General features: G+C 43.0%; 1 protein-coding gene across 5 annotated transcripts in view; it reads left to right on the top strand.

Moving 5' to 3' along the window:
- The window catches only part of LOC140388049 (uncharacterized), a 110,949-nt gene extending 96,881 nt beyond the window's left edge, over nucleotides 1-14,068 (top strand). For all 5 annotated transcript variants that reach the window (XM_072471643.1, XM_072471640.1, XM_072471642.1 and 2 more), the window contains 5 exons: nucleotides 67-98; nucleotides 4,340-4,450; nucleotides 6,123-6,174; nucleotides 10,127-10,244; nucleotides 13,692-14,068. In XM_072471643.1, coding sequence (XP_072327744.1) covers nucleotides 67-98; nucleotides 4,340-4,450; nucleotides 6,123-6,174; nucleotides 10,127-10,244; nucleotides 13,692-13,872 — 494 coding nt within the window. In that variant the 3' untranslated portion in view covers nucleotides 13,873-14,068. The remainder of the gene's footprint in view (nucleotides 1-66; nucleotides 99-4,339; nucleotides 4,451-6,122; nucleotides 6,175-10,126; nucleotides 10,245-13,691) is intronic.
- The last annotated feature ends 461 nt before the right edge of the window (nucleotides 14,069-14,529 follow it).

Below are 14,529 nucleotides of genomic sequence, written 5' to 3'. Positions count from 1 at the left end.
ATGAATATCTTTTATCCTGGATCACATAAAATCATATAACTGATTAAACTTTTCCTTGTAAACCAGGTTGCCTGGACAGTAATGGAACACGGAGAGCGGTAAGTGATTCAAAATTTGATACCTCCTTTATGCAGAATATATTTAATTAACTTGTCATATCAGAGAATGGAGTTGTTTCACCATTCCATTGCTTCCGCTGGAATATTGACATCGAGGACTTTTTATTGGCTACAGAGGATACATTTGGAAGAGAAAACAGACTCAAAGTAAACATCTGTATTTTGGAATTGTGTCATTTTATTACATTTAACCAATGTTAATATGTTAATGACCTGAAGATATATCTCGTATGTTCAATAAATTAAAGTAAGAAGTCTTACAACACCAGGTTAAAGTCCAACAGATTTGTTTCGATCTCACTAGCTTTCGGAGCGCTGCTCCTTCCTCAGGTAAATGAAGAGGTATATTCCAGAAACATATATATAGACAGATTCAAAGATGCCAGACAATGCTTGGAATACGAGCATTAGCAGGTAATTAAATCTTTACAGATCCAGAGATGGGGTAACCCCAGGTTAAAGAGGTGTGAATTGTGTCAAGCCAGGACAGTTGGTAGGATTTTGCAGGCCAGATGGTGGGGGATGAATGTAATGCGACATGAATACCAGGTCCCGGTTGAGGCCGCACTCATGTGTGCGGAACTTGGCTGTAAGTTTCTGCTCGGCGATTCTGCGTTGTCGCGCTTCCTGAAGGCCGCCTTGGAGAACGCTTACCTGGAGATCAGAGGCTGAATGCCCTTGACTGCTGAAGTGTTCCCCGACTGGAAGGGAACATTCCTGCCTGGTGATTGTCGCGCGATGTCCGTTCATTCGTTGTCGCAGCGTCTGCATGGTCTCGCCAATGCAGCAATTGTCTTGATTTTCAAAATGCAAGAACTTGGGTGCGAGTTACGGATTACAAATTCTTTATATTAAAATGTACAACACTCCTTCTTTATGTATCATTATTGCCTGGATTATTGCTGGAAAAAAGAGACGCTGGCGAAGAGTTTTCTTGCACTCATCAGAGCAGACTCCAAAACGTCAAGTTCAAAGTGAATAACTATTTATATTGTATTAGAAAAGGATGCTGATTAGTTGTCAGGTCAGCTCCGATTGGTTGAGACATCACCACGTGAATGAGCCAGGGACTTATTGATCCCCATACCTTTGTTTATTCAAAATGGTGCAATGCCTGGACATATTCCTTTTGCCTGCAGAAGATAGGTCTCTGTATCTGAATACATGTAGTTTCCAGAAAGCGTATTGTAACCAATACTTGTTAATAATCTTAAATTGGTTGATAGCGTAATTCTTAGCACTCACTATTGTTCAACAAATCCTGCCAATCATGGGTGGCACAGTGGCTTACATTGCTGCCTCATTACACCAGAGACCTGGATTCAATTCCAGGCTATAGTAACTGTGTGGAGTTTGCACTTTCTCCCGTGTCTGGGTGGGTTTCCTTCGGGTGCTGTAGTTTCCTCCCACAGTGCAAAGAAGCGCAGGTTAGGTGGATTGGCCATCCTAAATTGCCTCTTGATATCCAGGAATGTGCAGATTAGCTTGGTTATGGAGTTATAGGGATAAGTAGCGGATTGGGCCTTGGTAGGGTGCCTCTTTCAGAGGGTTGGTACAGACTCGATAGGCTGAATGGCCTTCTTCTGCATTGTAGGAATTCTATGGTTCTATGCAATCATATCTAATGTTGAACATTATGTTCTGAGTTTTCGAAGCACGGGTTGGTTAAGAGTAATCAGTACTCTGCGTGTTGCGAACAGCTGAAGGGACATGCTTGTTGACACGATCCATGTGTTGGGATGTCTGGCCTACATAAAAGGCATTGTACTGGCACTCCAGCTGACTAATTTGTATTATAGGAAGAATGCTTTTTGACTTGAGAGCAGCATCTTGCCAATACCAAACCCCTGTTGTGTTGCCACTGCGAAACAGCAGCATGAAGCAGGTAGATTCATCTGTTCTCAAATTTATGAGATACCTTATCTCCAGGGTAACTTGATGTAGACTGGACACTTTTCAGGTCAGAAAATAGTGGCCTTAGGCCTAGCAAGCAATGGTCCGATCAGCAACATTATCCCTCAGGATAGCTTTGATGTGCCCTATTGTACCGCCAAACGTGTACATTGAGCAAATGGCTCAGGCCCTATTCACAAGGTTGGTGTTAAGGTGAATTCTGCAACAAGTGATGCTGAAGGAACTCCAATGTGTCTTTTGACCATTGGATGTAGTTATCCTGAGGGTTAATGTTATGCTGAGCAGATCATTGCTCACTGGACCTAAAGCCACTACTTTCTGAACTGAAATATATGCAGTATATTTCAGATTACTCTGGAAGGATAATTACCTCAAATATTAGAGCAACAGGTGAAGCTAACTATTTCACATTGCTTCTATGGAGTGCAACAGGAGTGGTGTCTTCCATTAACAAGTTGCTGCCATCAAGCCAAAAAAAGCTTATACCACACAAATGAGTAATTGAATATATGAATTTCAGTATCTGTGTGATACCAGGTAAGTAGGCTCTATATTCCAATGACTGACAGATAATATCAAACGAGCACCTTTCCTCAGTTGTTTGCAATAAGCAGAGTACTGACCATAACCAACCAATCCATGCTTGCAAAACTCAGAACATGATGTTGAACGTGTCATTCTGCGTTTGGGTAGCATTTGCTGATTAACCCGGAGTGTGCCAAGAATTACACTAACAACCAATTTAAGTTTATCAGTGGGGCTCACAATGTAGCTCACTTATGCTTGCTCAAAGCTGTATATATTCTCATACAGGGACATACCTTCTGGAGGCAAAATGAATATGTGCAGACATTGTACCTTTTGTGAATAAACAAAGCATGAGGACAATAGCGCCCTGGTGCATTTGCCAGGGCAACATCACAACCAATCAGAGCTGACTTGCCAACCAATCAGGACCCTTTTCTCGTGCAGTACAACATACAGTTTCCTTTTAAATTTGGCATTCTTGCATCTGTGCTGATGAAAGCAGATAGCTTCAATAGAATGTCTCTTTTTTCAGCAATAATCAAGTTCTGTAAGACCAAGGGACTTATTGCCTAGATTGGCAATGTTTTGATCCACACAGATTTGTTGAGAAGATAAACATATGGATGATAATGGCATAGTGTAGGTTGGATGGCTTTTGTTTCGGTGCAACATCGTGGGCCGAAGGGCCTGTACTGCGCTGTATTGTTCTATGTTAATATGTCTATGTTAAGATACATCATCTGGTGAGAGAACCTGGGGTAATTTAGAAACTAGCCTGCTGCAGGTGAAATGTCTGGATCTTGCTGCTTTAAGTCTTTACATGTCTCAGTTTAGTTTCTTCTAGGTTTAAGTACAACAAAATAAAGAGACAAAACATGAAAATGAAATTATATTTAGCTTTTGCCAACAGGTATAATTGTTCACAAATTAACATGCCTTAACATGACATAGTACAATATTGTGTGCTTTTCTCTCTAACCTTTATCCTAAATTTAGCAGAATTTTCTGCTAAATTGTATGAAAGGTCGTTTGCATCAGAGCTATCAGTTTTAACTCTGCTTTACTATTTGAGGTTAATAATTCCAGTCCTTCCTGAATAGTTGTTCATGGCTGTGATGTGTGCAACCAGGATATTGATCCCGTAAATCCGCATCCTTTCTGTAAATACAGCAGGAGGCCCTTGGAAGATTTGGAAGTTAGACTGGTGATTCACTATGCCAAATCCCATTCGAGTGCAAAGGTTTTAGCTGGGCCTTGTAAAGGGACGGTGCCTGAACACCACTCTTGTAGATCAAAGATAAGGCAGGGCCTTATACATCAGAGTTCAGGCCGGACAGGATCGGCAGCCACCATGGCTGATGAGAGCAGGTATTCCAAACAGTGGATACGGGATCAGGATCATGGTCTGGAACTCTGAAGAGCTTTAGTACATATAAAACTCTCCGCATAGCGAGTAAACCTTCCGTTCTCCTCAGTGGCTGGGTGCTCAAGGTGTACATCTAGTGGCAAGAGTGTGGAATTGAAGGAATCCATCCCTAAACTTGCAAACTTGGGTAGAATTAACAATTAAAGTCTTGGTGGGATATACATTCCCTGTGGACTCTCAAGTCTATTATATTTTTAAAATATATTGAGATTATTTACTATCATGATTAAGAAAACCCTACAAATGTCCCCCTTCATGCAATAATTGGTGACATTAAACTATTTGTACTATTTTGCTTTGGAAACATCCATTGAATTTACTTGTTTTGTTATGTTGCATTTGTCATTCCTAGGATGGTGAACGTTGGCTTGATCCCAACAATAACTGTATTTCCTACGATTGTCATGAGCCTTATATTGCATTACATAACAAGACTTGTGCCTCTCAGCCTGTTTGCACTGAGGTTTGTACCGTATATTGTTCATTTTTATCAGATGTTTCTTCATCTTGAATCCTGATCAAGTACAGATAAAGTAGTTCAATTAAAACTGACTTTGTTCAGAGAATATTACTGAGGCATCAATACATGATGAAAAAACATGATATTGTGAAATAATTTTAAATGCTGCAAATAATTTAGCATGAGATTTTGCATTTAATATTTGAACAACTGGAACAAAATATGTATCACAACATTCTATTTTAACTATATAGATATTTTAAAATATGGATGTATAGAATGCAGATTTGTTATATCACCATATGTTGGTCAGCCTACCCAATATGTTTTGATATCCCAAAAGGAAATGTTTACTTTGCCATTGCTTCAATGTCAGCATTAACATTGCTGTCAGATGCAAAATTGATTTTTCTGTTCAGCTTATGACAATGCAGAACTGTTATCTTACACTGTAATTCAGGGCAAGCTAATAATATATTTCAATACCAAGTATAATAACTGCAAAGTGTTTATGAGTACCATGGGGCTTTTCACAATAACTTCATTTGAAGCCTACTTGTGACAATAAGCGATTTTCATTTCATTTCATTTCAATTTCCCTTCACAACTTTCTTTAGGGGCTGGTTTAGCACACTGGGCTAAATCGCTGGCTTTTAAAGCTGACCAAGGCAGGTCAGCAGCACGGTTCAATTCCCGTACCAGCCTCCCCGAACAGGCGCCGGAATGTGGCGACTAGGGGCTTTTCACAGTAACTCCGTTTGAAGCCTACTTGTGATAATAAGTGATTTTGGCTGGTTTAGTTCACTGGGCTAAATCGCTGGCTTTTAAAGCAGACCAAGGCAGGCCAGCAGCACGGTTCAATTCCTGTACCAGCCTCCCCGAACAGGCGCCGGAATGTGGCGACTAGGGGCTTTTCACAGTAACTTCATTGAAGACTACTCGTGACAATAAGCGATTTTCATTTTCATGAAGCTATCCATGCAGTTTGTGGACTTTGAATTGTTATACTTACCACAAATGTTAGAACTGCAGGTTCTTGTCATTTGTTGATGGACTGCACTCGTGCTTACATAATAAAATAACAGGCGTGATTCAGTGGAAATCAATCTGAGTCCGCTTTCGGCCGCGTTTGGCAGGATGTTTCTCAGTGGCTGCAATGCCGAGATTCACCCCGCTATACACAGGCAATTTGCTGATTTTTAGGAACTCGAGGAGTTTTTCCCTGTCGAACCCACAATTGGGCTCGACAGGAAAAATTCCTCGAGTCCCTCAAAATCGGCAAAGTGCCTGTGAATAGCGGGGTGAGGTTCGGCACTGCAGCCACCGAGGATTCTTTCTTCCCACCGTTTGTCAATGGGTTTTCCCAATGACGCGGATGCACTCCCGGCGGGAACAGAAGATTCTCAACTGCCGGATATTCTCAGTTAAAAAAGATAGTGATTTGCCAATGTTTCATAGAATTTATTTTAACTTGAGCATTCTGTTTGTGATGTGGCTTGAGGCATTTCAGAAAAACGTGAGTAAGCAAATGGGAGGTTTAAACTCTTTCTTTTTTTTAGTCATACACTAACACGTATAACCATCTCTACATTCTTACAGCCCCAAAAGTTATATTATTGTAAATTCGAAGAGTAAGTACGATATTAACTTTTTACTGTTTATTCTCTTTGCTTAGTCTAAAAAAATATGGGATGCTGATCGTTGTTGCCATACATGTGAAAATCAAGGTAACTATTTAATTATGTTACACTAAAAATATTCATATATTAGTTGATCTCTTGTGTTGTTGCACATGGTTAATCATGATTAAATTGAGGGGTGGAGAAGACAAAGTGGGAAAAGAACCTTAAGGAAGAGGAGTGGGTCTAGAAACATATCTCCGCCTGTAAGTTAGTAAAAGTGCGTTGGCATTGTTACTGGTGAAAAACCTCAATGCTGCAAACCTGTGGAAGTGACGGGTATTGCAGAAAACTGTGGACACTTTGTAAATGAACTTTTCCATTGGACCAGAATGACAGTGGGTTTTACAACCAGAAATGTTATGCTACGATTTTTCCACTACTTAGAATCAGCATCTATTTGTATATTATAGGCGGTATTCTCCGGTCCCCCAGCCCCATATTTTTCGGTGGCGTGTTACTCACTGGCGGCGGGACTCTCTTTTCCTCTCACTTGTCAATGGGATTTTCCATTAAAGCTACGCCAGTGCCTGGAAACCTGTGGGTGGGGGTGCACTGCCAGCGGGAAAAGAGAAACGCAACAGCCAGAGAATTCTGGCCAATGAGTTAGTATTTAAATAAAAGTAAGGATCCTTAATGAGACAAGCTTCACACGGTGTAGTATTGATCTACATAGATCAAGAAAAGTTCAGGGGCGGGATTCTCCAATAATGGGGCGATGTCCACACGTCCGCGAACAAACGCGCGCGAATCACTCTGGACTTACCTGGAGAAAGTCCAGGGTGATCCTCCGATTTGCAGGGGGGAAACAGGGCTCCGGAGTGCTCCTCGCGGCTCCGGCTGCTGATATGGAGCCCTGCACTTCCGGTCGGGGGCCCGCCCATGCGCACGCCGGTCGGCAGGGCGGCGCGACATGGCCGACCCACACCACAGACCGGCACCGACAACATAGCGCCCACCCCCCCAGATTGCACGGACCTGCGGATCGGTGGCCCCCGATTAGAACCCTGGTCATCCTGGAGGCCACCCCGGAGAAGGATCCGTGGACTGGAATCATGAGAGACCCACGCCGTCGGGAACTCGGCCAGTTGTTGGCGGAGAATCGCCGCGGGGGCCTCTTTCAATGGCCCCCGACCAGCGCCGCGCAGACTGCACGCGCGCGATTCGAGGCGATTCCCAAGCGGAAGTGGCGTGGACCCAATCTCGGGTTTGATGCCCATTCTCCGCCCCCACGCCAAGTGAGATTTGTCTTGGGCTATGTGGATGTCAGTCAGAAAATGCAGAGTTTAAGGTTTTACTGTCTGTAGTACGACCTTCCTTCTTATATCCGTGCTGGTTATTTCTCTTCAGGTTGTATAAACTGTGCTGCCCAGCATGGTGAGGCAATTAATCGCCCTAGGATTTTCGAGCTAACATTTTTTTTCAGATATAAAAATAGAGAAATATTTTATACATACAGATAAATGCCCCATTAGACAAGTATTTCAAGTATCATATTAACCGGCATTCTCAGAATAGGTGTGCACGTCCTTCGTGTTGCACCCATTGGTGCTTTGGTCCATTGTGAGTTATCCGAGAATGTAATCAAGTATTCTGGCTACAAACAGCTACCATCACAGACCAGTGGGTGGAGTGCAATGACAATATGAAGAGGTTTAGCACATCAAAGGAACACTGGAATGCAAATGAGTCTGAAAACCTAGAAAATGTAATTGAAGGGAGCATTTAGGAAAAGAGTGTGAGCAATCGTGAAGAGATTAAACTTTATTTACGATCACAGACATCAGCAGCCAAACACACATTCCCCACTGTGCCCAACTTTTGTACAGTCCTTTGGAGAAGAATTTAATTTTACAGATCAGTTAAATTAGTCATGATGTGTGCATCACAATCCATCCTTGTTTTGTTCCAGTAGAGGTCACTAATTAGCCTTCACGAGCAGGAAACCCAGTTGATTTTTCCCTCATGCTCAGATGTGCCAAGATCAACTATAGCAGCTCCACTACCACCCTGGTTTTTGTAGTTCATCTCTACTTTCTTTGTTTCTTTTTGTTAAAATTTGGTTTGGAGTCTCTGACTTGTGCTCCAGTTGTGTGGATAATTTTCTATTGTCCGTACTTCTGAAAATCATTTAGTTCGCTTTTCCTCTCTTGGGGATTGTACAATGTGAAACAGCCATCGTATTTTGGAATGTGTTCAATTTGTGGGGGGGATTTGTGGACTCAAATTTAGACAAAATTCCAATTTCAATCTTTATTGAAAAATGAAATGAAAATTACTGCAAGTAGACTTCAAATGAAGTTACTGTGAAAAACCCCTAGTCGCCACATTCTGGCGCCTGTTCAGGAAGGCTGTTACGGGAATTGAACCGTGCTGCTGGCCTACCTTGGTCTGCTTTCAAAGCCAGCGATTTAGCCCAGTGTGCTAAACAGCCCCTGTATTGACAGATTACCCATTGTTAGATCCAAATAATTCACTCTCCGCCTAAAAAAGCCTCAGGAGGGGGCAGCACGTGGCGCAGCGGTTAGCTCTTGGACTACGGTGTTCAGGGCCCGGGTTCAAATCCCTGCCCTGGGTCACTGTCCGTGTGGAGTTTGCACATTCTCCTGGTGTCTGAGTGGGTTTCACCCCCACAACCCAAAAATGTGCAGGTTAGGTGGATTGGCCACGCTAAATTGCCCCTTAATGGGAAAAAAAATAATTGGGTGCTCTAAATTTATTCTTTTAAAAAGCCTCAGGAGTGGGTGGTGCTGAGAGCTGTGTGATGCAGTTAATCACACAGGAAACATTTACCTCTAAGATCTGGGCTCATCCAACCCAGAACAATCCGGTTTTCTAACCTAAAGAAGACATTTGCGTTTATATGGTGGCCTTTACCATCTCAGGACATCCTGAAACATTTGCAACCAATTAAGTACTTTTAAAATGTGGTAACTGTTCTATTGTAGGAAATGCCACGGCCAATATGCCCCAAAATGTGCAATGAAATTACTGGCCAGATCATCCATTTTAGATACGAGTTGAAGAATAATTTTTGGCCAGGGCACTGGAAAAATTATCTTGTTCTTCCTCAATGGTGTCATGGAATCAGTTTCAGAGGGTTCGCCACGTCTGAAACCCCATCTGAATTTAGCACTCTAAATTGCCCATCTTACTTAAAATGCTGGGATGTAAAAAGGATAAAATAGAAAATATCACACTTGTGTAGCAGGGTGTAAACAGTTGTAGAGGATTACTGTTGGCACAAAGTAGTAAGAAACTCACTCTGCCTCCATCCATCTATCCTATACTTGACCTGGATGTTATCTATATTGACTGTTCCCCAACCCTTTAGGCTCTCACCTCCAGCACAAGGATTCATTTAAAAGTGTTAAATTGTATTGAATTGGGGAGGTGATGGATTAGTGGTACTGTCACCGGACCAGTAAGCCAGAGAGCCAGAGTATTGCTTTGGGGAACCCAGGTTCAAATCCCACCACTGCAATTTGAATTCAATAAAAATCTGGAATTAAAAGTCTAATGATGACCATGTAACCATTGTCAATTGTTATAAAAACCCATCTGGTTCACTAATGTCCTTTAGGGAAGGAAATCTGCCATGCTTACCTGGTCTAGCCTACACGAGACTCCAGACCCACAGCAATGTGGATGACTCTTAAGTGCCCCCTCAAGGGCTATTAGGGATGGGCAATATATGAACGAACAAAAAAAACATCACATGGAATGTTTCTGTTTAATGCCAAAGAGTTATTACGGATTCTTTTGAATGGTTTATCTTTGTTTCAGTGAGAGCTAATTGGTGGTATTAATTACTGTGCAGGCACAGACATTGTGGAGGATATAACTAAATTAAAATTAACTCAGTCAGGATGAATCTTTGAAAATGTATGACCGACCAGCACCTGAACCATCCAGGTTCCTAGCATTGTAAATTTATAAGTGTAATTTCTATTTTCAATTGTAGCTTAAGTTTTAATCAGTGTTGTTTTATTAATTCTAGGATCCAGTTGCAAAAAGCTGCAAAGTGCACTCAATATCACAAAAGTACTGAACAATAGAACATGCTCAGGGCAACTTAGTTTGACCATTTGTAAAGGCTTTTGTGGAGGATCAGCTGAGTGAGTATTTATTTTTATGTTTTTAACTGTGATTTAAGTAAGAATAATTAAATATTGTTTCATAGCGATGAACAGGAATTTTCTGAGTTTGGAACAAGAAACATTGGGCAGGATTCTCTGCACCCGTTTTCTGGTGCGGCGCGCCCCCGCAGCCGGCCAATGAGGTTCCCCATTGTAGGCACCCCCATGCCGTCGGGAAATCCACGAGCATGAGTGCACTACCGGCAAAGCGGTGGATGCCGCCAACGGAGTATCCAGCCCATTGTTCACATATTTAGCAATAATTTAGGTTGACTTTTGGTCAAATACAGATTTATGCACAATATGTGCAACTAAAAATGGCTAAATATAAATCCTGTGGCTACAGTAGCACAGAAAAAGTCACTGTTAAATGCACATTTGAGTAGTTTGCTCACCTTGATTTTGTTCTGCTTGTATCCAAACTGTTCATTGACAAGTTATTCAATAATTGTTTCAGTAGCCCTTCAATGCTGACAACTTCCAGGTGATTGCATAACCAAACTGATGTAGTTCACCTATTTAGAGTGTTTGTCGTTCTTCGTTCTGTATATTTTGGCTATTTTCCCTGGATATTTCATGCATTGTAGACATTGTGGGTCCACAATACGATATGACCAAGGACTTGTGAACAACAATTCTGCATTAGCCTCTTCAGTAACTAATTCATGTTGGTGCTCTGCCAACTTTACCCGGGTTAAACTCCCATCCTCTCCACACGTGACCCCTTTAGTATATGAGCGTTGCTATTTCATTGCCACATTGACCCCTCAGTCTACAGGCATTAAAGAGGCTCCATGCTGGCTAAGATGGGATATTAAGGGACTTCCGGTGACATGGATGTGCTGAGTGGATGCATGAAAGGTGTCTCTCTTCCTGGAAACTTGAAATTAGGCACTTTTAGCCCCAAAATAGGCCGTTTAACCTGAAAAAAAAAACCATCCTCCTCCAACACAACCACAACAAACGAGACATGCCAGGCAGCAACTTGAGGAGCCAAAAGGATGGCAGAATCTGTGAAAGTCTGGAGAGGAAGATTGAGGCGACGACGAACACGCGGAGGGACGAGGAATTGGCTGCAACGGAAAGGGATGGGCTGCCAGGGCATATGCCGGGCTACCCCCCTCCCCCCGATAAACAAATGGATGGACCTCCTAACACAGGAGCTCCAATTGCTCAGAGAGGTCATCAAATTAGAAATGATAGCAGCAGTGAAGGCGATGGAGGCACTTATTCCCTTTCAAGCACCACTGGAAAAGGCTGGGCGGCAACTGGAGACACAGGAGGCGACAAACAGGGAGCTGGAGAAGGCTGCAACCTACCAGAACGACAGGATCACCTCACTGGAGACGGAGATGGCATGTTTGGTGGTGACAAAAGGGACAGTGAAGGGAAAAGTCGATGACCAAGAGAACCGTTCACGCCATCAAAAACTCCGCATTGTGGGCCTACCGGAGGGTACCGAGGGCAGGAACCCCACTGAGTATGTGGCCCAGATGCTGGGCAAGCTGATTGGAGGACAAGCTTCCCCATGACCCCAGAAGTGGACAGAGCCCACAGGTCACTCCGGCCAAAACCCAAAACCAGGGAACAGCCGTGGGCCATCGTTGTAAAACTGCACCGGTACCATAATCGGAAATAGATCCTGAATTGGGCACACACAGTCCTGAAAGTGGGAGGGACACTCGATCCATGTATATCAGGACATTGGGGCAGACCAGGACAAGCGCTGGGCGAAATTCAACACAGCCAAGGTGGCCCGATACAAAAGCCAGGTATAGTTTGGGATGCTGTACCCCACTAAACTCTGTGACTTTCCAGGCACCAGCAGAAGCAGATGGTGTCTTTCGTAAACACGGGCTGGGAAGGCAATGACACCAGCAGTGAACTCAAACTCTGGTTTCCTCTATTTCAAAAAAAGAGATTAATTGTGTGGGATAGAGCTGCCTCATCTTCATCTATTAATCTCAAAACGGAGGGGGCAAAATGAGGTGAGCAGAGGAAAAAGGGGGGGTGAAGAAACGGGGCATAACTTCCGATGGGGACAGAGTGCCTGGCAGCAGGGGGGAAGAAAACTCTAAAGGGGGGAAAGTAGGGGGTTGGAAACAGGGGGGAAGAAGCTGAGGGGGAAGGTCCGCAGGGGCATGGGAGGGTGGGGTGGGAGTGTGGTGGACAGGTCCAAGGGAAAAGAAAATTGAGGAGTGGAAAGGGGGGGTAAAACGCTGGCAACGGCAGATCGCACATGGCGACAACAGAAACAATGGCACTTCAAGCAGCCATCTTAGAGGGCCCTCAAACAAAGGGAAACCCCGGAGTGCAGGGGCACACCCACAAGGTAAGTATGCCTGACCCCACAGGAGTGGGGGAGGGGCGAACAGAAGCCCTCATCAGAAGAGTCACCTGGAACGTGTAAGCACTCAATGGCCAAGTGAAAAGATGCAGAAACATAGCCCATCTGAAAAGTCTAAGTGCTGACATAATCTTCCCCCAGGAGACCCAGCTGAGCGGGAAGGACCGACTGTGGGTAAGAAAGAGCTGGGTGGTTACAATATCAGATAGCTCAGATATCTTTGAGCGGCAATGGACCATGATGGCCTTGACTCAAACTATGCTACCTCAGTATGTGCTTCACTGGTCTGGGCAGTGCTTGGGGAGGGAGCAGGAAGACTGTCAGCTATAGAGGGGCCAGTCAGTTCTTGCTCCTCGATTCCCATGGCTCTAGCTCAGAGTGTCCATTTGGCCAGTTGAGTGCTTTGCTGGAGAACTGGGCAAAAGGACGTTCTTCAAGTCTCTTGTAACCAAAGAACACAGAGCCAAAAATGGTAGCTTCCAATCTCTCATCGTAGCATTTTGGTGTTTTATGGAAGATGCAAGTGGTGAAATGGAAGCTGTTTGGAAATTTTTTGCAACATTTTGCCATTCCATGCAAGCTGTTTGGTCATGTCATGGAACCAGCAATGACTGCAGTGGAAACAGATGACCTCTATTATCAGATGATGCATTATTGGGTGGTGGTGACATTGCGGTACGATCAATGGCCGAGCAGTCCGCAGGATAATTCTCCTGAGACCCAAGGTTCAAATCCTACCACAGTAGATGGTGAAATTTGAAATACTTTTTTAAAAAGTCTGGAATTAAAAATAAAATAAGCCCCTGAACCTTCAATATCTTTTCTTTCTAAAGTATCTGTAAGCTATCCTAATGACATGTGCCATCTAAACATGTTCTGAATGTGGGAATACATTCTTCAAATCAGCATGAGCCATTGCACAATTCATCTTCTGTGAAGCATTTTAGATATTTCAGACTGAATTGGGCACAGTGTAAAACCAAAGTCTACCTTCTTTTAACTTGTTATCAAAACTATGTAGTGTTGTTGCATTGTTCCTACATTAACTTCACTACAACAGACAATCTCTTAATTTCCAGGTTTAACACCGTAACAGGCAAGATTGAGCATACTTGTGAATGCTGCAGAGAAAAAGGAAGTGAATCTAAGAGAACAGAATTTGAATGTGAGGACGGAGGAACTGAAATCTACAAGTATACTGACATCACACAATGTGGCTGCGAAAGTCACATCTGTCCTGATAAACAAATTGGATTTTGAACACACAAGCTAAATTCAATGCATAACTAACTATCTTTCAAAAGTAATTTATCTTCATCAAATGTTACACAAGAATAAATGAGAAATGTTACTTTAACTGCTTTTTCAAAATGGGATAAATGAATCTTTGCAACATTACCTCGTTGAATAAATCTGTCTGCTTTACAAATATCAATAAACAACTGCAATCATCAAATCTCGAGAGCCAATTACTCTGTTGGAATTTTAGTTTCTAACAGCTTACTCAACTTGGGACCCTGAAATTGTCTTCTACTGTTTTACCTGCTGACTGTCAATTGGATTGAGGAGAGGCAGAAGTATCAACTTGCCTGAAAACGGACAATCAATACTGTCCCAAACGTTTGCTTGTCCCTTTTAAGAATTGCCAGAAGACTGCTTCCTTGTATTTAAATGATGTCATATGGGTGTGGCTAACACTTTTGGATAAATTTCCCCGTGACATGGAATCATAGTGTTTTTACAGCAGGGAAAGAGGCCCTTTGGCCCATCGTATCCATGCTGGCAATCAAGCACCTATTTACTCTAGTCCCATTTTCCAGCCTGTAGCATCTAAATATCTCTTAAATCTTGCAGAGGCTTGTGCTTCTACCACTCTTTCAGGCAATGAGTTTGAGATTCCCAAAACTCTCTGGGTGA

This window comes from Scyliorhinus torazame, chromosome 13, assembly GCF_047496885.1.
Source record: "Scyliorhinus torazame isolate Kashiwa2021f chromosome 13, sScyTor2.1, whole genome shotgun sequence".
Lineage (NCBI taxonomy): Eukaryota > Metazoa > Chordata > Chondrichthyes > Carcharhiniformes > Scyliorhinidae > Scyliorhinus > Scyliorhinus torazame.
Note: the sequence above shows the minus strand (reverse complement) of the source record. Positions and strands in the feature narration are given on the sequence as shown.